The sequence below is a fragment of the Ptiloglossa arizonensis genome, chromosome 9 (assembly GCF_051014685.1).
Source record: "Ptiloglossa arizonensis isolate GNS036 chromosome 9, iyPtiAriz1_principal, whole genome shotgun sequence".
NCBI lineage: Eukaryota > Metazoa > Arthropoda > Insecta > Hymenoptera > Colletidae > Ptiloglossa > Ptiloglossa arizonensis.
In genome coordinates, this window is record NC_135056.1 from 14,871,880 (window position 1) to 14,896,906 (window position 25,027).

Genomic DNA, 25,027 nt, shown 5'->3' on the forward strand with positions numbered 1-25,027 from the left:
ATACGCCGACAGGTTGACGCTTCGGGTGTTATGTCGCGCGCGACGCCTGCCAAGAAGTCCGCTAACGTTGGTGCCAGTTTACACGATAACGCGTAGCGAGCGTACCGCGAGGCACCTCGATTATAGAACGCTATTCCTATATTCCTCATTATAATTAGACCGCTCTCTAAATACGGGACGTTTAAAGGTAAATATGCCGCAGTTAACGCGGCCGCTCGCGTGACGAGCGAGTATTCGCTCGTTAAAGGTGGTCGTTCGACGATTGAATTTCATCGTCGTAAATAGACGTTAAGGGTACTACGATTTCGTTCGGTGCATCGAGCGATGCATAAATACCGACTATGCAACGATCCTCCGCCGGTGTATTTAAAACCGTTGGGACAAGTTGAGCGTTTTCGTATCGAAGAAGAAAAAAAAAAATCGATGGAGGGTTCGCGATCGTCGCGTCCCGAGGAAAACAATTCTTATATAGGGTCGTTCGGAAAGTCATTTCGTTTTCCAAAATGGAGAGTGTATGATTTAGCAAAATGTTTGTACACGCTAAAAGAATCGTGTTTCATTTTTACCGAAGAAAACGAAACGACTTTCCGAACAAGTGGATACATCCGAGTAGTTGTTTAAAAAATTCGTACATCGAAAATCGTACCGAGAGGAGAAATTATCTTCGAGAGAAACGTCCATAGGAAATCGAGCGCAGACCAATGCAAACATTAAAGACGCGAATGTTTTATCTTTATTTACAAAAAGTTTCATCCACGAGTACACTTTTGTAGAAGACACTCGGTTGTGGAAGAGTGTCGATTCGCGAAAGGGGCTCGAGTTTTCCACGTAACTTTCGCGCAAAGAGATCGGGCTAAACGATCCTAAAAATTGCCGGTGATTTGTAGAATCACGCGGCCATCGTCAATTTGACACTCGTCACGTTTCGTCGCGTGAATCTGCGGCCTGCCAAGAAACCCGATGACACAGTATCGGTAGGGCGTTCGACCGGTGACTCGTCGTTCTGCGACATGTAGGTCATTATTTTTATTTCGACTACCGTGTTGATCAAAACAGTTGATATAGGACAGCTCGTAAACAATCTCGTTTCACCTAATAAACAATCGGTTGTATATTTGTTGCGTACCGGCTTGGAAAACTCCGTACGAAGCACGAGCGAGTAAACGCGGTTCGATTCCGATCGGTTGAAGCCACTTGAACGCGCAACCTGATCGGTGGGTGTCTCTGGATCGTTTGTAGCGGAATGAATAATTTTTTTTACACTCGCGTACGTGAAAATGAGCTGCACGTTTCGTTGCACACGACTTCCAATCGGTATTCTTGGACCGTTTATGAAAGACCAAGAGCACGAATATTTGAAAGATTCGATCGAAAAGTGTCGTTCGAATTCATTCATTCGAATACTTCGAATCGGTAGGGTGGAATACTCGTTACGTGTCTCTCATTGTCAGAGTGGGATTAGTTCGACCTCGATCGAAAGAATAGAGTGCCTACATACTTTATCTAATTAGAAACTCGCGTGTAACTGTACTCGCGACGATATAAGACACGAGTGTAATAACGGTTGAAAATTGCGAGGAATAAACTCAACCGCTTTAAACATTCGACGATGTCTTGGAGGGACGTTTCGAAAGAGCAGTTTGGATTAGGTTTATCTCATCTTATCTGCGAGATAGCGCAAGCGTAAGAGGCTTGTACTTAATAACAACGATAGAAATTTAATTACGCAATACATTTCGAGCATCCGTGCAACAGCTCGATACAATGCACACTCTTTACGATCTTCGAATGGAATTTGGATTTTAATAAAAATGTACATTTCGACGACCAGCTGCTTCGTGTTTACATCGATCGTCTCGGTATACGGTTATAAGTGGTAGTACAAATCCAAATATTTAGCGAAGAGCCGTTGTAGTACGTTCGCGATAAAAGCGAACAATTGGCAGACTTGGGTAAAATTTTATTCGAATAATAAACAACGACTAAGAACACCGTGCAACGATTTATTCGCTACGTTCGTACGATTAATTACACGGTTAAGGTATCGTTCGTTCAATGTCGAATACGATTTTCTTTTAAAATTTCAAGCGTAATTGTTATACGAACAATGGATAGAAGATTGTTTGTTTTTCACTTCGTTCGAAATTTTTATCTAGATAAGAATCTTACTTATCTCCGTTGCGTGGGAATACGCGCGAATCGAAGACACTTTTCGCTCGTTACAAGTTGGTGTAAGTGCGCGATAAATGAGACTCGTTACAGGGAACAGAGAACGAGTTCGTTTAACTTTTCGCGATTTCGAAAAGTGTTTACCAATAATAAAAAGAGGCCGAAAGAGGTAAATATCGCTATCCGTTTTCCGACGTTGCTCGAAACTTAAACCTTGAGAGGCGAGAATGAAACTGAAATAGAAAGTTTCATTGAAATCTATCGAGCTTGTTCGAAGCAATCGTGTGCACACTCGTACTCGTGTAACTCTCGCTTAAAAGTCACAACACACCTACTAAAGTCTCGCAAAGACGCGACAAATTAAAAAAAAAAGTCGATAAAACGTTCAACGGGAGACAATTTTTCGTGTAGAACATCGTTAAAAATAATTACACCTTGTCATTCCGACGATTACTTTTTCAATATCTTCTCCATTAATATTCACCTCGTAAAATACTTCACAGCTCCGTTCGTAACTTCGCAATCACTGTTCATATGTCTCGTTAGTTAAAACATCGGAACAATCACGTTCGTTTCTTCGATAATATTAAAAATCTCGATGATTCGCAGTACTAGAAAAAAGTTCTTCTCCCGACGGGTGCGTACACTTCCGAAAAAGAATCTTTCTCTCTCTCGCGAGAGAACGCGATCCGAAACGGTCTTCCCTCTCTCGCGTTGTTACAAATCGTAAAAAAGAAAGAGAAAGAAAAAAGAAATCACGATTCCAGGTAAGAACAACGGAGCTCCTTCCATGGAAGCGTCTCGAGCGACAATCGGTTGACACTTGCCTGCCAAGAAGACCCCATTACACGGTGCCGGCCGCGGGAGCGTTTACAACGAGCGTACCGCAGGACGGTCGCTCGAGTTGGAAGGACAGCGGTTTTAAAATAAGCTCGCGTGAGTCCCAGAGCGCTCTGCCAATGCCTATCGGTCCAACCAGTCTGTCGGACGTGCGCGCTCTCCCTTTCAGCAGTCGTTGATCGTGCACCGTCCTCGCAACAGGCCGTGTTTCGTCGTCGTCGTTGTCGTTGTCGTCGTAGCAGCGATACTCGTACCGTTCCGGCAGACGCGTTAAATCTACCGCGGTACGCGCACGGTGTTACAAACGGCTCGCGGTACTGTCGCGATAGAACACGCGCGTTGTTACGATCGCGATTCGGTGCGTTAGAGTCACCGATATTCGGTAACTTCCGCGTGGACGAGCGCGATACGTCGTTGTCGATCGTCGATCATCGTCGATCATCGTCGTCGATCTTCGTCGTCGTCTTCGGTGGTACGATCGCGCGTAAAACCGTAGGAGCGTTGTGCGCGGCACAGGTGACACGTGGTGCCGTTGTTTTTCGCGCGATCTGCGCAAGGATGTAACGCGGTTCCACGGATGATTCGTAGATACGACGTGGCCGCGGTGGTGGGGGAAACATCGAGGGTACACGGGGGTACACGCGCGACTGACCGCGCGTCGCGTTACCTGCTCGCTGTGCGTGTCGACGTCAGGTTACAGAAGGTGATCTCCTTGAAAGGATACTCCTCCGGTGTTGGGTGCACGCGACCGGGCGCGTGTACCGTACGGCATTGTAAAAATAGACGTAATCAACGTCGCGGGGCCGATCGTTGCAACAGCGTGTCCCGGAAGCGGGACGCGCACGGCGGCGAAATGATTTGCGATTCCACACGCACCAGAAGGGGGGAAAGCGGCTAGGGATATGCATGCGTGCGTACGTGCGTGCGTGTTTCCAGCGTTACGCGGACTCGCGAATAATCCGAGTCGAAAGACCCGGTCTCTCCATCTCGCGACGTTGTGTCTCCTATCGGTCGCGTTTCGCGAGTTGCATCTTGTCGCGTACACTTCCCGCCGCGGAGATCGTAACTCGAGGAAAGAGGAATAGACAGATTGGATTGGATTCGTGAATTTCGAGAAGGTCGCGAGACTCGCGAGGGAATCGTGTTCGTCGGTTCGGAGCTGCTTCGAAACGATTCTTCGTCTTCTGTCTCGTGACGCGCGTTTCTGGTACGCTCTGGTCAGTTGCACTCGGTCGCGTTCGACCGTCCACTTTTCCTTATGGATACTGCAACTCGAGAAAGGAATTGGACAGAATTGGTTTGCGCGAGTTTCGAGAAGGTTACGAATCTCGAGTTACACGCGCTCGCGAAGAACGTTATCGTCGGTTCTCCGATCGGTATCGAAATAATCTTTCCTCGTTCGCCGGCTCGCGACGTGCGTGACTCCGGTGCACTCCGGTGCACTCCGGTCGGTTGCGTTTCGTTGCGTTCGCGCGTCGACCGCGAACCGCTTACCCGTTACAGAAATTCGGACTCGAAGAAAAGAACGTATCGATCGCGATCGTACTCGTGGATTTCAAGGTGGTTACAAAGTTGGCGAGAAACGCTATCGTTGGTTCCTGGATCGATATTCAAATAATCAATCGTCGTCCTTCGCATCGCGACGCGCGCGACTTCCACTTCGCTGCGGATATTACGACTCGAGATAAGAACAATAAATCAATTTCAATTGGATTCGTGAGTTTCGCAAAGGTTTGCGAAGAACGTCGGTTTCCTAACCGGTATCGAAACGATCTTTCTTCGATCTTTCTACTCCTCGTCTTCCATCTAGCGGCGCGTGCGTTTTTCTCCGATGCACTCTCGTCGGTTGCATTTCGTTGCACTCGCGCGCGTCGATCGTCCACTTTCCATCGGGCAGATCGTAACTCGAGGGAGAATCTAAATCGATCCGAGTCACAATCACGAATATCGAAGAAGTTACGAATCGATTCTCGACGAACACTCGTCTCGATCGTCCTGAAAAAGATTCCCATTGTCTCGTCCGAGTTTCGTTCGTTCCCTCGAACCGAGAACACTTTCCAAGTTGTTTACCGACGATTCGACGATTGTCCCAAAGTATCGAAGCGGTCGCTCGGCGCGTTACGAGATGTTTCGTAAACACCGACGCGGGACGGTTAATTTCCGAAAGACGAGACGCGACACGGGGTGGGGTGGGGAGGTGAACGCGGCAGTGCGTTGTTACATTAAATGCAGCGATATTAGAGCGGGGCAGAGTTTGTACACAAAGGCACGGCCGGTGCAAATGGGCGATCAAAGGGGGCAATGTTTCTCGTGGCACTTCATTAAACGCGCAAGCGTGTTTCCGTTGAAACATCTCCCTCGTCGTCTTCTTTGTTTCGTCGTCGCTTGCATTAACTCCGCCACGGCTGGCGGGAGATTCCCGCGTGTTTTTGCGTTAATAAGAGCATAAGTCACGGGCCGGAGAAACGGTCGTATTTATAAGATCGATTATTCTTGGAACGTCGCAGCGTGCGTTCCCCGATGTGTATTGTTACAAATCCGCTCCGTGTTCCCAATTCGTGCGGGCGTTCCGTTCGCGAATTTCCTATATCGGTCGACGATCGTTTCCGTCGATCGCGGTACAGAGACGTATCGCGAGCCACGCGTTCCCTCCCCTTACCCTCCCCCTTCCTCACCGCCACGTTTTACGTGGATTTTCGTTGGCCGATCGCGTTGTTTAACCCCGTCGACGGGAAACGAGCTCGTTTGTACGTACGGTTTGTTCCGCGGAGCGGATTAAACGTTCCCGGGGAAAGAAAGTTGCGCGAGTTGCACGCACAGCGAGTATCCAGTTGCGTCGGGCTGACCACAAATATTTGAATTACAGGAAACGGTGGTGAACGATAGCCGGGTGAGAGGCCTCGTTTCGCACGTGAAAGCAATTGTGCCTGACAGTGAGGTATATCGATGCACTCGGCCCCGATTAGAAATTAACAAGTGCGCCCGTAACGAACCGCGGGATCGAAAGTGCTCGAGGTGAATCTTTTTGAGTGTGAATCCCGAAGCGGATGTAGTGGAGAAAGTGGTTGAAGCCGGTGCATGGTCAGACGCCGGGTCGCCGATCCTCGCGAGTCAGACTCGACTTTCCCCGCGTCGGCGAAAAAGTGATCAGTGTTCGAAGAATACGTACGCACATTGAGAACGGTAGAGAGAGATAAATAAAGATATATACGAAGAAAAAAGAAAAATAAAAACAGAAGAGAGAAGACAAAAGACGATAAAACACCCGAATCGGGAGTTATGTGACGATCGAGACAGATGTCAGGTGTTCTCGATTGCGTCGAGTCGGAGTCACGATATTCAGCACCCTGGTATACCAACATCGACGCGGCACTCATGGGAATTCAAAGCACCGCTCAGTTCGTCGAGAAGTACCACCATATTATCGGTAAGCGGACACTTTCCATTTCTTTCGTTTCATTTTCAATTCGTTCAACTCGAAGGGAAAGGAGAAACTGTGAAAATAATAAATTTTACGTTCTCCCGGTTGAACGTCGAGTAGAAGTTTCGAAAAATTAAAACGTAAAGTTTCCGCGCGGATTATCGTCGATTCCGTCTGTGTATTCGATAACACGTTACGGAGGTTTGTAGAATCTCGGTATAATTTCCGCGAGCGTCGTAAATCTGCCAACTTGAATGTAGTTCCGCGCTGAAAACTTCGGTCACCGTGGCGCACGCTGAAGTGAAATAAAGCCGATCGTCTTGCACACGCCGTGGCACCGTGTACGCGGCGTTGCGGATTTATTTCTGAAAATGTAATAATCCGATTTGCGGTATTTAGCGGGGTTTACGCGCGTGTTCTACGAAAATCGAAGCACACGAACGACGCGAAAAAAATTCGAGTATCGCGTTAATCCGGTCGCGTGTTTCCGTTTGTACTTTTATCATCGCTCCCTCGAAATTGACTTTCACAGTTTCCTCCTGCCCCCTTCGCGGTGAATACTCCGGCGATCGTTAACTCGTCGGTCGTTGGCCGATGTTTTGGAACCGTGTTAACGGATCTCTCCAGCTGGATCCTCGGTCGTCTCCTTTCTCTCGAAACCCAGATCCCGCCCCGAAATCGCGCGAAACGCGTAGAATATACAAAGAGCACGACCGTCGACATATGTTGCCTCTTACCTCCTCCTCCCCACTCCTCTCTCTATTTTACTCTCAATTTCTCAAGTTCCCGGGACATTTTGACAGTGGTAAATCGTCCTTCCTGTAAAACTTTCTTGCACGCCGTAAATCAAACGTGTTTCCAACGCGGCGAGCCTCGATAAAAGCTAATTTTCTGCGTTAACGCTGGAAATAGAACGCGCCGGTATCCATCTCGAGATCGAAGGTACGGGTCATCGAGCGGTGTTTATCGTTCGGAGAGTATATCGGAAACAATCGCGTAAACCTCCTTCACCAACGTTTCGAGTGTATCTCGAAACTTCAACGCTTCGAAAATTCATCCAGATCGAATTACAAAATTTTCATCGCGAGATCTCGCGATTGCCTTCCACCTTGTCTAGTGAAATCGTTTATTGCGCTCATCGATCGGTACTTATAGTTACAAGATGAGAGAGTATATCGTAAACAATCGTTTAAACCTCTTTCACCAACGTTTCGAGTGTATCTCGAAACTTCAGCGCTTCGAAAATTCATCCAGATCGAATTACAAAATTTTCATCGCGAGATCTCGCGATTGCCTTCCACCTTGTCCAGTGAAATCGTTTATTGCGCTCATCGATCGGTACTTGTCGTTACAAGCTGGGAGAGTATATCGAAAACAATCGTCTAAAGCTCCTTCAGCAACGTTTCGAGTGTATCTCGAAACTCGAGCGGTTCGAAAATTCATCCAGATCGGATTACAAAATTTTCATCGCGCGAGGGACTCGCGATCGGCTTCCACCTCGTCCCGCGAAATCGATGTCGTCTGCGTATCGTCCGGAAGGGTCTATAAATACGAAGGCCGACGAGTGCGTGAAAAAGACAACGGGTGTGAAACTTTTCAACCACTCCCGAGCAATCTCCGCGAGCAGGGATCCCACCAGGCTATTTTACGGACGTTTCTGTAACCGTTGATGAAACGTGATCGACAGTCGGACAGTGATCGGGGTGGGGTTGCACGTGTATATTTAAAACCGTTCCGTCAGGGATTTTCCCGGGGCCGTCTTGAGTACGTCAGGAAGACTGACGCGTTCGATAATTCATCGACGGGTCGAGAAATCGTATCCGCGCGCCTGTTCTATCGAGTTTCGACGATTTTTCTACCGGCGCCACGCGATCTTCCCCTTTTTTTTTCTTTTTTTTTCGCAAGGATGCGCACCGTGGCCACTAATGAGAAAATCGATCCGCTCGTAACTCGTGTTTATCGATAGCGTGACCGCGCGGAGAGAACGAAACGAAGCGCCTGTTATTTTTAGTGGCCCCTCTTCCTCAAATATGCCTTTCGGTTAATTTCACGGGCAACGAATACACACCCCTCGCCTTGGTACTCTCGCGCTTGGCAATTGCCAGTAGAATCGATCGAAATCGATCGCGTTCGTAGGTAATTTGCGAATGCAACTTGTGTTCCCGAGAAACAAATTAAATTCGCAGGAAGACTCGCGCGACTGGAACGAGCTTCGCGAGAATTTACACGGGTTCTACTTTTCGTATAGCGAAGTAGACTATATATGCATTTCTCGAAATCGAATTTTATACTCTCGAATAGAATGGAATAAATTGAAGATAATCACCCGAAGGAATTTTTCTCGTATTTTTCATCGCGAAGGACAGAATAAGATGTATAAAAATTCACTTGTGCGCCGAAACGAAGAAACGAAATGTTTAAAACGGCATACGGTGTATTTTTAAACGTTTATCGATTCTTTTCCCGATACTGTTTGGAAAATCCGATCTCGGAGATTTATTTCGATCGTGTATCTTAGTCCGTGGAAAATCTTTGCTTCTAAACGTTACTCGATGTGTCGGGGAAATTATCCAAAAACACGAAATTTAATTCGGTCGATAATTGAACAAAAATTCAAATCCTCCATCCTTCTGCGCAAACAGTGGTTCCTGGTATCGTGTAAACTACTCTCGGAATATTAAAAAAGAATTCTCCTCTCCACCTCCGACGGTTACAACTTCTAGCTCTTGTACAATTAGAATTCGTTCCAGGGAAACGGTTCTGGAATTAGATTGGAATAGTTGTAACCGTCTGCGAGATTTACTCCGACGGTCTCGCGTGGTATTACGAAACATTTTGAATGTAAAGGAGTAATAACTCGCGAGGAAGATTTCCTCCTCAAAGTTCGTAGTAAATATTGCGGTTCCGTGCAACTATACGGGTTCGCTTGTCGCGTCTTACATAAGCACTTCTGTACTCGAGTACCTCCTCGGTACTCGAGGATCCTACTCGCGTCTAGAACTCTCCGATAAAATGGATTTCGGAAGCGAGGGATTACTTCTCACTCGAGATAGTGATCTTCGACCGGTTGAGAACGATCACCGTGGATCGATGAATCGATAAAACGGGGATCCGTTAAAACGCGCGAAATTCTTTTCGCGTCGAGCCGAAATACGATCGGTCGATGGAAACACGGTTCTCGAATTAGATTTGAATTGTTTGCAGCCGATTTCGAGCTGGTGGCGTTTGCAACTGTTTCGTTGGGAAACGCGGACCGTGCGAAAAGGCCTTTATTTTCGGTTACTAGACAGTACATCGATTTCGTGCATAGACCCACGGGGATCGTTTTCATGGATTACTGCCAGCTGCCGTGAGTCGGCTACGCTTATACGTGTACACGCCCGGTGTGTGTTCGTTTGTACGCGCGGGCGGTACGTACGCTTGCACGAAATCCACGCGTTTGCACGGGCGAGCAGCTAGTGCGATACGTCAAGGAAAATTTCTGCTTGACAGTTGCTCGCCTACGTCACCGTCAAATAATACTAGTCCCGAGCGAGTAGTACCGCGAATAACTAGTTTCCGCGAATCTTCATCGTTAACGTATCGTGCGACTATTTGCAACCGATTTCGATCTCCGTTGATCGCGCGTCGTCGCGCACCGATCGTGCACAGCGGCTTGGAAACGTCCCTTTTCTTTCTCCCGTCGTACGAATCGTATGCTTGTTCAGCTCTCGACCTAGGGAAAATCGCGAGTCTCGAACGGGAACGGATCAAGGTACGATTAGAAGAGCGAAAGTAAACCCGTGAAGTATTCTTTCGTACGAAGAAGAAATTCTTTTTTTGCTCCGATTGGTAACTTTCTAAAACCCGGTATAATTTATCGCCGGTAGAGAGTAACTTCGGGAAAGCGAAGAAAATCTTTTTATTCATCTGGACGTTTCAGGCCTCTAACCGAGAGAATAATAACGGGGTACGAAATAATTAGAAACGCGGACTGGCCGCGAGTCTCGGGCGTTGATAACGATCGCGATCTCTACGATTCATAATGGAAATATTCTTTTCGATCGTAGAGGCGTTTCGCGAGACCAAACGCATCGTAACGTTTCTAACGGTATTTTATTTTCACAACGGACTGGTATTCCATTGTAAAGTCGACAAACCTGTTTTTCCTGTAAACTGCGCGTAACGATTGACTTTCATTTGAATATACACGCCCGTTCGCACCCAGTACTTTTAATTCTGCCGGTCAATTATCGAATCCGCGATATCCTTCTGAATTAACCATTCGGACGACACTTCGCCTTCAGTATATGATAATGAACGGTTGTCTAGATTTTATGGCCGTAAGCGACGCTTACGTTCGTCGTCGGAACGTTGCGCGGTTCTTTTTTTTTCTTCCTCGCATTGTGAATATGAAATTATGCAAATATTTCTATAAATAAGACGAACGTTCCGCGGCCGTATTACGTATTTTCTTATTATTGTGCCTCTCGATCTTTAGAATCTGTTTCACCTGCTACGCGAAATATTCTCTGAAATCTTCCAACTGGTACCTCGATTGTTCTCGATCCCGAGTAAAACATTCTGCAACGAAAATATTACTCTATTTCGACATTCGTGTACCAGGTGTCTCGAAAAGTTGGAGCGTGTACCCGAAACGAGAGAAAAATGCTCCGAACAAAGAGCGAGTCCGCGTATCGTTGGTTTTGTCTTCGTCGGTGTGTTACGAGCAATTCGTCGAAAAACGTGAACGTAAAACGAGGAATAATTCTATACGCCCGCACGAACTGCTGCTACAACACCAAACTGACAAAGTAGTTCTTCTCTTACCGTATCCTGAGCGACGTTGGTAATTTACAACTACGTAGCACCAGTGTGCGTTATGTTCACTTTGCTGACCTTAACGACTTGCTCGATAAGTTATAAGTAGACACGCGATAAACTCTTTTACACTGTAACAAGCTCCTAGTTGAAAGGTTTCGCAACTCCGAAACCGATGCTACTCGCAACCACGATTACTCGGAATCTCGAACACGCTTCGTATTCGAAATAAAAATTTCAGTCTCGCGACAGAAGAAATTTACGCTCCACCGATTACATTCGGGATCTTCGACGAGTGTCATCGGTGTCGAAGAAAATCGTTTCGCGATCGTCCTCCCCTCTGGTAGCTTCTCCCCTCGCGATGATGGTTTCTGAAATTGTAGCCCAACCTACCGAGACACCCGGTACGTTTGCTACGTGTCAACACGGGCCTGCATTAGCGACCGAAACTTCTGTTTCACAACAGAAAATTACGCCTCGAACACGCTCCACCCATTGTGTTCGGTAGCGATCATTGGCACGTCGTATCGGTGTCAATGAGAACTGCTCGCGACGATCGTCCCTCCACTCCCCTCACCGTGTGATAAATCCATCGAAGATTTCACGCGATCCTCCCGAGAACGCGCGACGATCGAAACGATCGATATACACGGGCACGAGGGCGCGTAGTATTTGGCAGGGATCCTCGATTCCGTCGGTACACGGTCCTGGCCGGCTGGCATACTGCTGGACCACAGCATAATCCATAAATAAGTGCTATCCGTTTCGAATCGTCGGTGTACGCTCGTTGCGCGTAAACGCGAGTGCAGGTAGCGAGAGAGAGAGACAGAGAGAAAGAGAAAGAGAAAAAGAAAGAGAGAGAGAGCTCGAGGATAGAGAGACGGGAGAACGTGCAGGGGATTATTGGTTTTGCGTGTCTGCTTCTCGTACGTTCGAGCGGGGGCTAGACACGTGTAGGCAAAACGGCGCTCTGTGTGCCCAACGAAAGGCCAAAGGCCTTCGGGAGCGGCCTAGGATCTGTCTCTCTCTCCTCGGCTCGTACTCTTGGTTAGAGCCTGGCCAACCGAAGAAGGGGACCACGCGCACGTGTCGTGACACGAACGTGTCTTTGCAACGGCTTCCACGACTAGACGCCGCCGTCGCCGCCGCCGCCGCCGCCGCTACCGCCGCCGCTACCGCCGCCGCCGCCGTCGCCGCTGTTGCGCGTGTCGTGGCCCGAGCGCGACGATTATTAAACTGGGCGAACCGAGACCGCTCGAGAACTCGCGACGCTCGAACGTCGGAGAGACACCATACGTTTAATGGGACAGAACCTTGAGGCTTAATTAACCGTTCTTGCTCGTTGCCCCCTACTCTTTTCGTCTATCACCCCGCCCCACCGTCCCACTGTGTTAATCATCCGTCTCGGTGAATCTCGCCGCGGTTCGATGTTGGAAATAGCCACCGTTTCGGCTATTTTCGACGGACTCTCTGTCTGCCGTGTGCCGAGTCTCGTCGTTCCTGGAACGAATTTTCATCCGAAATTCATCCGTCCGTTTCCGGCGAAACGATGGCCACCGTCCGCCCGGTATGTTGGCCGCGAGACATTTCGCGGAACGCGTGTGTTCACCACCCCCTACCCTCTCCCCAACCTCTCTCCTCTTCGTACGAAACGAACGCCCTCGTGCTTCGAGTTTTCCGCGAATTTACAACCGACGAGACTCGTCGGTGCGCGATAATTGTCGCGAATTCGATAATTGCGGCGGGGGAGGCGGTCCGGCTAGCGCGCTCCGCAAGTGGAAAGGGTCGTTCTTGGTCCGGCGGGTCCCGATCGTGCGAACGGGCGTGTCGAACCGCTCGTGACTCCGAATCGTTGGATTTTCATCGATCGATCGAAACTTTTAACGGGGTTGCTCGACGCGCGACAATTGGGGCACGATTCTTTCTCGAATCTGTCGAGAGTGTAGCAGAGTATGAGAAGTCTGTCCGAAAGTGTTCAGAGTGAAAGAAGAATCGAAATTTGGAAATGATCTGTTTCCAATTTAAGTACCCACGTGTGTATTTTGACACGATTGTGTGCGAAGATACGATTGGATTTTAATTGTTCTTTGTATTTAAGTTTTGTATCTGTATTTCAAAATCTGGTCGAAGTTTAAAGAAAATCTATGCACATTCATTTGTGGGGAATATTCTTGTAGCGTTGGATTTTTTTAGATATTCGAAGATTGGACAATTTTTGGAAATATTCTCAAGAAATTGTGTAAGGGAGTTAGGAAAATCTCTAGGTTTTTAACGAGCAAATGAGTAATTTTAACACGATGCGTCGAGAAGTATTCGTCACGGTTCATTCTTTTTATTCTTTATTGCGAGAAGAAGCTTTGTCATTTGCATGCTATCTGCAACACGTCGAAACGTATTGCGACGTATTCGTCACTCCTCGTTCTTTTATCTTTTGTTACGAGGAGCTTCGTCACTCGCGTGCTATGTACGTTCGGGAGTAAATATTCCCGCGATCGATTTATTTCGCCAACGAACAGGAATAATGGACTCGGAAAATGGAAATTAACCGATCAACACCTTTCTTCGATTTTAAAAATAACATCGCCTCCCGGTTCCGTACCAAATTTTGACCTTTCGGTGTCTGAAAAACGATGCCAAGGATGCTCGAAACAAGGAAATAATATTATTTAAGAAGCAAACTTTTGTTCGAACTACCTACGCCTCTTCACGCGCGTACGTGAAATCCCTTTGTTTGTTCCTCGTCGAAATTATTGTTCTCTTTCCAATATTGTACGACGTAGTAGCGATTGGTGTTGATACGACTGAAAAATGGCCTTTGAAATATTTTTATCCGTTGTAAAATAATTGTACACCTGCGGCCCACGACACGATAGTAAAGTGCAAATTGGCCCACGTGCCAAAATGAGTTTTGACACGCTTGTTGTAACATATGGTAAAACGGGAAGAATTCCACGCGGAAGGGTTATACAGTGTGAAATTTTAATAGACGTCTGTATTTTCATATCGTTGCTAGAAAATACGTACGAGTTTTATCGTAATACAACTGTCAGTATAATTAGAAATGTTTACATCGACTAAATTCGCGTATGACACAATACTGACGTTACCGCGTGACATAACACAAAATTAATGACGCTATGCGCAGGAGCGTACCCAAAGTGTTTGGCACCTGGGATGAGTTATTCCTTCGGTACCCCCCACCTGTGATCAATTTTTAAATTTAACCCCGTGGAAAAGTTGGTGTCCCGTGCTGGTTGCAAATAAAAAGAAAAAAGAAATACAAGCGAGTAAACGCATTCAGTGAACGCATGAATGCAATTTGCACCATTTGAATGCAATTTCTTCGATCGAGAAACCCACAAATTCGTCAAAAATAAATAGATCTCAGTTTCATTGTTTCGAGTTCGTTAAAATTTCATTTGCATATATTTATACTCGATACACGTTGAGAATCTCTAGCTTTTAAGATATATAATACAGTATACACCGCAATACGTCTGTCAGTCCCGGTGAGTTTTCCGTTGTTTGGCAACTCGCGTGAATATTTCAATTGTTTCGATGGCACCCCAACCCTTGTTACACTACTGGCTGTTTGCCGCTGTCGTTCGCGATTCTAAGAAATTCTAGTATCTTCCGATTTAGTTTCTAGGTCCCTCCACTCGTTAATATATTGTTTATTCGCGAAGAACGCTGGCCCGACAACGGTGATTGTTTTCCTCGGGCGGACCACCGTCGATAAACTTTGCGGGGAGCTCTTCGTGTGAAAAATACACCGCGATCGATGCAATTGAGAAATCTACTTTCGATCGAGGCGTCTACCTATTATCGAGGACCGAAGTTTCTTCTCGTTTCAACGTTAAGAATCATCGAACGCCCGAAACCTTTGTACTTGTCCACGCGTCCCTCTCTATTGTTTACACAGTTCGTCTAATTCGAGCGGACACACCTACGTTGACGTTCTCGAGTCTAATTTCCAATGTTTACGAGGGTCTGTGTACAACGAAATATTATTTTTATCGTTGACACACGGCCCGTCGCGTGTTCTCGTACTTATCGTCGTTCGTTAATCGAATCAACGATCGTCAAGTTGTCGCTACCCGAGTACCGATATCGGGAAAGATAGTTATTTCCTTTAGCTTGCAAGCGTGGCCGCCACCTTACGGAGCTTTCGCGAAGGTGGCTAGGTGGCCGTACGGTGGCGACCTCCGCGGCACCTCGACGAGAAAGCTCCGCGGCGAGCTTTTCGTATAGCGAGCCAGCGGCGCACGCGACGAAGCGGGCAAAAGTACCGGCGCGTGCGGCGACCTTGCGATATTTTTGCGCGGCTCTAAAAATAATTCGCGCATTTTATAATACGACCGGCGAGGACCGAGCGCGCCTCGCCGATCGTCGATCGTTTCGTTACACGTTGCACGGACACATTTCGAGAATACGAAAGCTCGAGAGCGCGGACAGAGGGAAACCGTTACGGTTCCGTCGCTCGATACCGAGGACCTTTAACATTAATCGCGGTCCCTACTCACGAAAAGAAACAAATACGTCGGAGCGTAAATAAACCTCGCGCGGATCGTCCGCGATGCTTCAAATATTGACCGAGCCTAGATCAAAAGGGTGGATCGTTGGATAATATAAATAATAGATAACGGTTGAGATACATTGTAATCTTCGAAAGGCTTTATTGTTATTAATTCACTTGCATCACACGCGAGCTCGAACGATTCGTAGTGTCTTTTGTATTCTTCACTTTGGATCGACACATTTTTATTATTGTAGAATTTTTATGAATTTTTATCTAACGCGTTATCGAAGTCTTTGTCGATAACGTTACGCGCGAACGAAGCTTGCAATATTATTCGTATTGTTTATATATCTCTTTGCGATGGTCACGCTTTTACACATTGCAAAAATTTCGTTTAACGCAGAGCATCGAAATCTCGGCCGATAACGTTACGATCGAAACACGAGACCGCGTCCGCGTACTTTTAACGCGGAAAAGCGTCGCGCGAGATCGATCGCGATAATTAGTGAAAGTTTCACGGAAATTGCCTTAATGGGTGTTCGATAACGCAATCTACCGATGTTTATCGGTATCGCGAGCGAGTCACGGTGTCCGCGCGAACGATCCCACCGTACGATTGAATTTCGCGCGTTGCTTTTACAGTCCCGTCTAATTGTATTGCCATTAATCTAAGCGGCGTTTATTTTTAGACCGTGCTCTCATCCAGACATTCGATATACGATCCCTCGGATGCAAAGCATTAATTTAATTATTTTATTTTCGAGTCTCGGTTATTTTGGACGCCGATTTTCGCCCGTCTAGATTCCCAATGATCTATAGACCGCGTCGCGGGTGTTGTGCGACTTCGACTCGAATCAGCGACTGCGATTTTACGACGTTCGAGGTTTCGTCTCTCATGCTTCGCGGGTCTTCGTTTCGCGAAATATTGAATCGCGCCCAAATCTCGGCGATTCGAAAGTCCGCGAAGCGTTCATTTATCTATTTATTTATTAATTTTTTTTAAAAGACAACACTTCCGTCCCTCTATCCGTAGAAACGACCGCTTTCGGTTCCCCTTGATCGAGATCGATCGCGCTCGACCGATTTGTCCGTCTGTTGTGAAAGAGACGGTAGAATGCCGGGATTCGCGCGATGTGTACGCGGCGCAGACCAAGCGGTGGCGATCATGTGAGCACCAGAACAGAATTAACACGAAGGGGGGCCAATCCGGTATTTCTGGCGCGATTGTCCGGCGAAAAATAGATTCGTATGGCGGTTCGGATTAAAAGACGCCACTGGGACGATTATTCTGGCGCTGTTACGCTACTCGTGTCCTTCCGTAATTCTTTCTCTCTCTTGCGCGAGCACTCGCGCTCGCGCGCTTTCGTCGCGTCGCTTCTTCGGTTTGCTCCAGTAGCGAAAATAGCGATACCGTTGTATCGATTTTCCTCGTTTTCCAGCGAACGATCCGATCGCGCGACGAACGTGTCCCATGTTTCGATCCTAAGATGGAAACTTGGCTCCTGTGAGAATAAATTTCACTCGTCCTTGTACGTTTCGACGTCTCTATGGGAGGAATATAAATTCTGGAGAAAAAACAGGGTGGAAGGGAAACACAGCTAGCGATCGCGTAGGTAAAATTTGCGAGACAAGCTCGTACGTATCTCTGGAACCGAAAGAAAGAAAGATCGCTACATCGAAGTATCGGTTCTCTCTAGCTCGAGACGCGTGTCACGGTTCAAGGTTATCGTGCAATTTTCTTCTTCTATCCCCGAATTTGTATATTTTCCCTCGTGAACCCACCGAGAACTATCACACGATCGAAACTTCGCGGCGAATATGTTTCTATTATTTTTCTACAAACGCAGTTCGCGTTTCGGGTCGAGTAGCTTTTTTTTTCTTCTATTCGATCGAACCGGGTACTTCTCTGGGAATTTTTTACGCTTTCGAGTTCATCGAGTTCGAGAAGCAAATCTCAAGAGAAAGAAAGCAAATTTTCGAGGTTTAGCACCTCGTTAAATCGATTGCGTAATTCGCGTCGCGACATCTCGCACGTTCGCGGACACGATCCTGGGGACGTGTATCCAAGGTTCCGTGGGTATTCGAATCTTTGGGTATTCAAGGCGCACGGTATTCAAACTCCTGCCCGAAGTGTATATTTATTCATGTCGCTTACTTTTTACGCGCGGAATTGTAAATATTATCACGTTGGGATTTGCGTATATACACTTTTTTTCAGTGGCTTGACGTTAGAGGCGTGCCCCCACCCGCATCGAATTCTTCAAACGAAACCGATTAAAGTGTTTTATAGCGATCGAGTTTAGAGAAACCGCAACCCCCCGCGCGTTACATTCTTTCTTCTGCGATCGGTCGTATCGATCCTCGCGATCTCGACGATACCTGTCGTACACCTGTCGCGTTGCGAAAAATTGTCAAACCTGTGATCTATCGTTGGTCAATTTACTCGTGTCGTTACTCGTCTTTCGAAAATTAAGATATCGCAAATTAGAGAAAGAAGAGAACACTTCGAAATAAATAGTTTCGTCTACTTAAAATTACGGATCCAATGGACGATAATCTACTCGAATATCCATCGAACCAAAATTTATATTTTATTTCGAATAATTTGATTCCATCTTTATTGATATATCTCAAAGAATAGATATTCGAATATCCATCGAACAAAAATTTATATTTTATTTCGAATAATTTGATTCCATCTTCGTTGAGATATCTCGAAGAATAGACAATCGTCGAATACTCAAACCGAAACGCTAGAATCGACTATAAACGATAAATTAATCATTTTGGGTCGAATTTTAACGCAACGATGTTTAGATTTTTTCACGAGTTGTCGAATAGATTATAATATCGTAGATTTCGAAATTTTTGGAAACCCTAGGAAAGCATCGGTCGCCCGTTTCCTCGTCGAAGGAAACGAAAAATTCCACGAGTTCGCAACGTGGAATACGATTCGCGTCCCTGAAAATCCTCTCGAAAGTTCCCCGATACTTGTTAGCACCTTGTAGAATTAATTTGCGTGTCACGAGGTTGCGATCGCGCGACATTCCGCCGTTTGTTATGCCGGGTTAAGCTCACGTGGCGGTGCAAGTGATTTTAAATAAGCTTGGCCGCGAGTTCGCTCGAAATAGCGACAATCAGTCGATGACACTGCGCGTCGCTCTCTCGTGACGGCTGGTTCGACATCGGTCATCAGCCAACTCGTCCCGTTGGATCGTCATCGATCGATGACGAGGTCTCACGATCAACCACTCGGCCACTTTCACGCGCACGTGCTCGTGCTTCGAAACCCTCGTTCCACGTGGAAACGTAATTCAACCCCCTGTGTCGACTCTGACGTCCCATAACCGTGTATTTACATTTTCGCAAATCTAGTCTCGCTTTTCCACTATTTCCCGCCGTTTGTGTCTCGAAAGCGACAGTGATACATCGATCGTGTTCGTCGTTGAAAATTTCTCGTCGGATACACACGAAAGGTTGTTTTTCTTAGAATTCACCTTTGATTTCGTATCTTGTTACGTACGTACGTCAATATCTCGTTATATAACTTATCACGATTGGAGAACATTATCTTCTTCCATTTCCGATGAGTCGTGAACACAATTAAACAGATATCGAGCTTTATGTAATCGATAAGTATCGATGAAGTCGTTCCGTGGGATCGTTCGTCGTAAGAATATCAATTTCAATGGTAAATACATCGAGGGTATCTCAGCGCGTATCGGTTCCATCGTCGATTCCAAATCTGTTTTGAAACTTCACTCGCATTTCTTCTGTACTTTCGTCGACCATACGGAAAATTGAGACTCTTCGTTAACGAATTTTTATAATTGGGAATTGGAGAATATTCGCTAACGGGAAGTTACGACCAATCTCGTAAAATTGTATCCTGAAACGTGACAATGGAATCGTCGAGCTTATTATAAATGTTCTCAAGGTGGATGTTAGATCGTGGCGATGGTAAATCTCGAATGATGACATCGCGGCACGTTTTTATCGACGCAAATCCGTCCCTATAGTATTACAAAGATTGACTACTATTACGACGTATATAAACCGAAGATAAATTTGTTCGTTTTTTTTTCTTTTTCTTTTTCTTTTTTGCGCGCGCGCAATATTTACTTCGCACACGATGAAAACCTGTTTGTTCGAACGCGAAATAATCTTTTCAATGTCGGGAAGGAAGTCAAGGGAAAGTTCCACGCGTAGAATCGATCGTGTTCGGTACAATGTTCGATGATATAATAAATCTTGCTCACCGGCTATAAATTAAATATATTGGAATCGCGGTGGCTCGAAAAATGAATATATTCTTTCGGTGGGAAACAAATTACGTATAATAATTTGCCCGTAGACATCGTTATGTTATTTTAATCATACACGTAGCAAATGAGTGTCGATGTAAGTATGTACATACTTGTTGCTCGACAGACTGCTCAAACATTACCACGAATGTAATACAAAAGCTATTCGCGTAGTCGATAAATCGATTACGCGTTAAACGGCGCGAGCATAATTTCGGTGACCATAAAATTTTATCAACGTAATTCGCACGAATTTAACGATAAGAGAATTCATTTACGGCACGTCTTGAATGTTTCTTTCGCCCGTTAAAAAAGCTTTTAAGCGGTTGATCCGCGTTGTTTTCCATACACTCGGCCGTTTAAGCATTCGATACAATTACCGTTTAATAGTACCTTTATCGCGTCCGTCAAGCCCCTTCCGTTTTCTTTTTTGCGATCGATAATGACACGTCTATCAGCTCTCGTGTATGCGTTCGAATAACGTTATGTCATAAACGTTAAACGTTAAACGTAAAACGTAAACCGTTGTCGGTCCCCGTAAAAACACGAAACGAGATCGCAGAAATTTTATTCGAGATCTCTGACCGTGAAAACGAAGCGGGAACGAAGTTTCCCTAACGAACTTTATATCGAATTAATTAAATTTTACATTCAATCTCGCGTTTGGCGCCGACGGGTCGTGTCTATTTACGCATATTTTCTCTTATTTTTTATGCATTCGTCGGCTATTTTTAAATATTCGATAAATATTCAATTCGGATTTATCTTGAAATTATCATTTTATCGGTAAAATATATTCGGCCATGCTTGACCAATTGAATTCAAATTATAATAATCGACTTTGGATTTATTACAATTTAAAAGAATCAAAACATTTTGAACAATTATTTTCGTATCGTTCAAAATTCTTTTTAAAAGACTTTTCACAGTTATACGGTACGAATATAGACGTGGTTAAAAAATTCTTTTTACACTATATATATATACAACGTGCATTGTATACATTCGACAAAAATTTACACATACGAAACTTAATTACAAAAGACGATACGAACCGAGTCGATCGTTCTCGTGTCGCTTAGAATTCATTTTTTGCATCGTATGCACCGTGCATTGTACATGTTTGGCACGGTGCATAGAAATGACAGATATATTTTCACCGCGCGCGTGGAAAATACGTTGGAGTGCGCTTTACCTCTCGAGAGCGTACTCGAATTTCTGGGAAGTGCTTTTAACGTTTCGTGGCTCTAACATTCGATTATACATCTCGCGCGTGAATCTTAACGAATCGATCTCCATCGAGCGTAACCGAGGAGAAACACCGAGCGTTTTATCGCGCGCGTTTCCGTAAATTCGTACAATCGGAATAATTTTATAGCGCCGGTTTAACGGCTACACCCACTCTCTCGCGAAGAAATTCGGTGTTTGCGTACTTAACGATTATACGATCGCATTTGTTGCTAATTTCCAACGACTTTTACGTGCCCGATTTCGTTCGAATGCGGCGCATAAAGATGCGGTTGGCAATTCGTAGAGCAATTAGAACAATTTTACAGCACGGACAGTAACTGCAGCCCGCGAAGGAACTCGATATTTGTGTACTTAACATTGCTTAACAGCGCTTGTTTGCTAAATTTCGGTGGCTTTTACGGGCCCGATTTCCAGCACGGCGCGTAACCGCCCGATTAGCAGTTTTGTGGGAGGAATGGAATAATTTTAGAGTATTGCCAGAGTAGGTACACCTACGTGGAACAATTCACTATTAATTGTCGATTTTCGTTGAATCTCGCGTTTCGAATTTCGATTCTAACGAGCAAGAAGTAGAATCTCGATCAGGATCTGCGTGAACGTGTTCCATTGCTCGACAAGGACTTGTTGAAATTATTTGATCGACTCTTCGTTCTCGATCTTGCCAGCTCGAAGGAAGTTGGAAATCTTCGTTGAACGTTCTCTACGTGGAAACGACGATAAGAAACTTTCGAATTGTGCGGACGAGTGCAGATAAGTTTCTTCCAGAAGACACTTCGGCGCCTCGACGAGAGACGCGAATGCTAAATATAGAGACGTTGTCCCTTCGATTTGCTCTTTGCTCCATCTTTTACCAGATTTTGTCCCGCGCGGCTCGCCTCTAGCCGTTGCATTTCTGAAACGAATCGTTTCTGGACCGGCTCGCGTTAGTTTCCTCTCGACTATGGTATTTTCGTGAGCGGGATCCAAACTTGGAAATTCGAATCGAGTGTTTAAAGATAAGGTACTTGTATATTATTTTTCTTAAATGTGGAGAGAGGAGAATTGCAATTGGAGACTTCCGCGACGAGATTAATAGTAATACGAATCTGGTACGCGAAAATGAAGCGAGGTATCGAGCGAAGAAAGAAGGAAATAAGAAAGAAAAAAGATTAACGCATAGAGGTAGAAATAAGTATACCTTCGATAAAAAGGCGAGGTACGATTGTACGTTGCTATTAGCTCAGCCACGATTTAACTCCGTTAAACACGTGATGTTCAATCGCAACGAATGGGGGATACATTATCGTCCATAATTTAGGAGAGATCGTTTCGAGCTTCGTTCGAACGATTTTATGGAGGATTAGGGAGGATTTTCTAGACATTCGGGAACAGAAACACGAATTAAGAAATCTCGAAATAGAGACGACGATAAAGTAAGGCTACCAGTTATCGCGAAACTCTTACGGGACGAACTCGATGAAGAAATGAAAAAAATTTGATTCACAGTTCGAGAAACACCTGGAATGAACGCACAGAAGCAACAAGTACCGTACGAAAGTTACACAATGTAGATCTACTTGCACGATTTCTTCGAACGTCGATAAACGTCCACCGAAATATTATTTTTCATTTCACTTTAGGGAAAGTGAACATTTTCCCATTGTTATTTCACCCGTAACGAGATATTCTCACTTCTCGAAGTCCGTTTCACGATTCACGTTCCCATTGAAACGGTATCCGTGCGATTAAACAGAGAACGGAAGGAAGTATCGCGAATGAAACGGATTAGGGGATGAAGTTTTATTTCGGGCAACATTGACGTCACACATCGTTCCTCGATAATAGATTTTCGCTAAATCGCGGCTAATAAGTTGAGAATTTAATAGCGTTCCCTGTATATTTTCATTATCCCCGTAACATAGTACCATGCTGTCGTATAATCTAATTTGGTAAGCGGTGGGTATGTCTTTATAAACTGACCGGCCGAATTACCCCTGTTACAGAGATAGTAATTTATGATCGATTGTAAAAGAATCTTACCAAACAGAAAGAATCTCTCGTTCATCGCGAATCGGCGCAAAAATTCGTTATCTTTCGATAACGTAAACTTTCTCTTCCGACTCGAATTGAATTCCACAATCGAACCGAGAATTGGATAAACTTAATCTCGGTAAATTACTCGAAGGTTGAATAAACTTCGAATAAAAATTCAGAACACATTTCCGTTAAGTTTCGTTATTACGAATTAAGTTTTCGCTCTCGGCAAAAGTTGAAGAACTCCTCCTCAACGAATTGCACGATCTCTCGGTGTTCGATATTCGATTCGTTCGAAACGTTCGCGAAATAACGCAACGATCGTCCTCCTCTGCGTTTTGCGCTCGAATTCGTTATTTCTCCGGGGCGTTTCGTCGATTTTTGTTCCACCACGGTTTCAGACGAGAATCGTATCAAAGAGGAACGCGACTCGTCGGCGAATTCGCGAAGGCGATCCCCCGTCTCTTCCCCCCACCACGGTCGGGGTTTCATATTTTCTGGCCGAAACCGCGTGCAGTGTAGAAATTCCGGGCGCATTCGTCGATAAATCAGTCGTCGATTTTCCGCTCGAAAAAATAAAGAGTCTCGCGGTGAGCCAGCCCGGCTCTGATTTACGAACGAACGCCATACAGGCGGGCCGAGGTGTGGTCCGACTTGCATTAGAGAATGAGTTCTCGAAATAGTCCCCGGACGTGGAGTACAGCCCTGGGAATATTAGGCAATGCCCACCCACCCTTCTCCCCACCATACCCAGCCCCCCATGGCCGATTTTTATCGTCCTACGTCACTGGCCCGTTATAAAGAAATGTCCCACATTTTCTTACCGAGCCGAGTTAGGTAATCGGGCTGGTTTCAACCGACTTCCCTTTCGGACTTACGAAGACTGTTCTCTCGTTGGACTTTGGTACCCACGGACGCGTGCACGTGGACGTACGATTCTCGTTTCGCGTTTCTGTTTCTCGTCTCCCCGTGTTGTCTTTTTTTTTTTTTTATATATATATATATGTATATGTATATGTATATATTCTGCATAGGCCGTAGTCAGCAGAACGGTCGAAATGTGGAAAAATATTTTTCCATTTACAATTCTAAATCGGGGGCAATGTTTATTGTAACTATCCCCCGGTTTCTTCTTTTCGATTGAAAATTCGATCTACTCTTCTTATCCCCGCACCGCGAGTATCGATACTCGCGGGATAAATCGTAGCGAAACGCGTTCGTCTATCGGATACTCCGTTCGCTAACGATAAGAGAAAGAGCGTTAGAAGAATCCACAGGGATACAATATTCGCGAAAATAGACGAGCGAAATATTCATTCATCGAAGGTCGTAGCAACGTGGGATTCTTTGATCCAGACGGCATTAACATTCCATTGACACACTCGTTGCGAAATATCGCAACCATGGGGAAAATCACGATCGCTTACGTCACTCTTATTATCCTCCGCGTTTCTATTTTTACGAATCTTTTCGGATCGCTTTCTTTTAACCCGCAATCGTACCGTACCGCCGTGGCCACGCGCTTATGATTAACTTTGCAAGGTGGGGGGAAATCGCTCGTTCGCTAAACCAGAAATTTCTCGTCGGTGCTCGTGATTTCTGCGCGGTGTTTCTACCGAACCAATTTGGACGAAATTCAGAATCATAGAAGAAAAAGAAATCAATCATTCATTGATCAGGAGTTCTCGTCGCGTAAACGATTCGTGGCAC

The 25,027-nt window shown here is 45.6% G+C and overlaps 2 protein-coding genes across 2 annotated transcripts in view; both read right to left on the reverse strand.

The window, feature by feature from the left end:
• The window catches only part of LOC143151657 (uncharacterized), a 29,649-nt gene extending 15,490 nt beyond the window's left edge, over nt 1–14,159 (reverse strand). Inside the window, exons 1-7 of the mRNA XM_076321006.1 lie at nt 13,947–14,159; nt 13,777–13,850; nt 13,381–13,490; nt 13,264–13,336; nt 13,064–13,191; nt 12,561–12,730; nt 11,808–11,986 (exon numbers count right to left, since the gene is read on the reverse strand). Coding sequence (XP_076177121.1) covers nt 11,808–11,986; nt 12,561–12,730; nt 13,064–13,191; nt 13,264–13,336; nt 13,381–13,490; nt 13,777–13,850; nt 13,947–14,159 — 947 coding nt within the window. The remainder of the gene's footprint in view (nt 1–11,807; nt 11,987–12,560; nt 12,731–13,063; nt 13,192–13,263; nt 13,337–13,380; nt 13,491–13,776; nt 13,851–13,946) is intronic.
• On the reverse strand, nt 716–3,572 carry LOC143150875 (uncharacterized). Its single transcript, XM_076319422.1, has 2 exons — nt 2,654–3,572; nt 716–2,402 (listed from the first exon to the last, which is right to left on the reverse strand). Exon 2 carries the CDS (start codon nt 1,394–1,396, stop codon nt 890–892), a length of 507 nt encoding a protein of 168 aa, XP_076175537.1. The 5' UTR covers nt 1,397–2,402; nt 2,654–3,572; the 3' UTR covers nt 716–889.
• Nucleotides 14,160–25,027: the final 10,868 nt, after the last annotated feature.

Coding starts and splice junctions, on each gene's coding strand:
- LOC143150875 (XM_076319422.1), bottom strand. CDS start 1,396: ATGAATGAATTCGAACGACACTTTTCGATCGAATCTTTCAAATATTCG.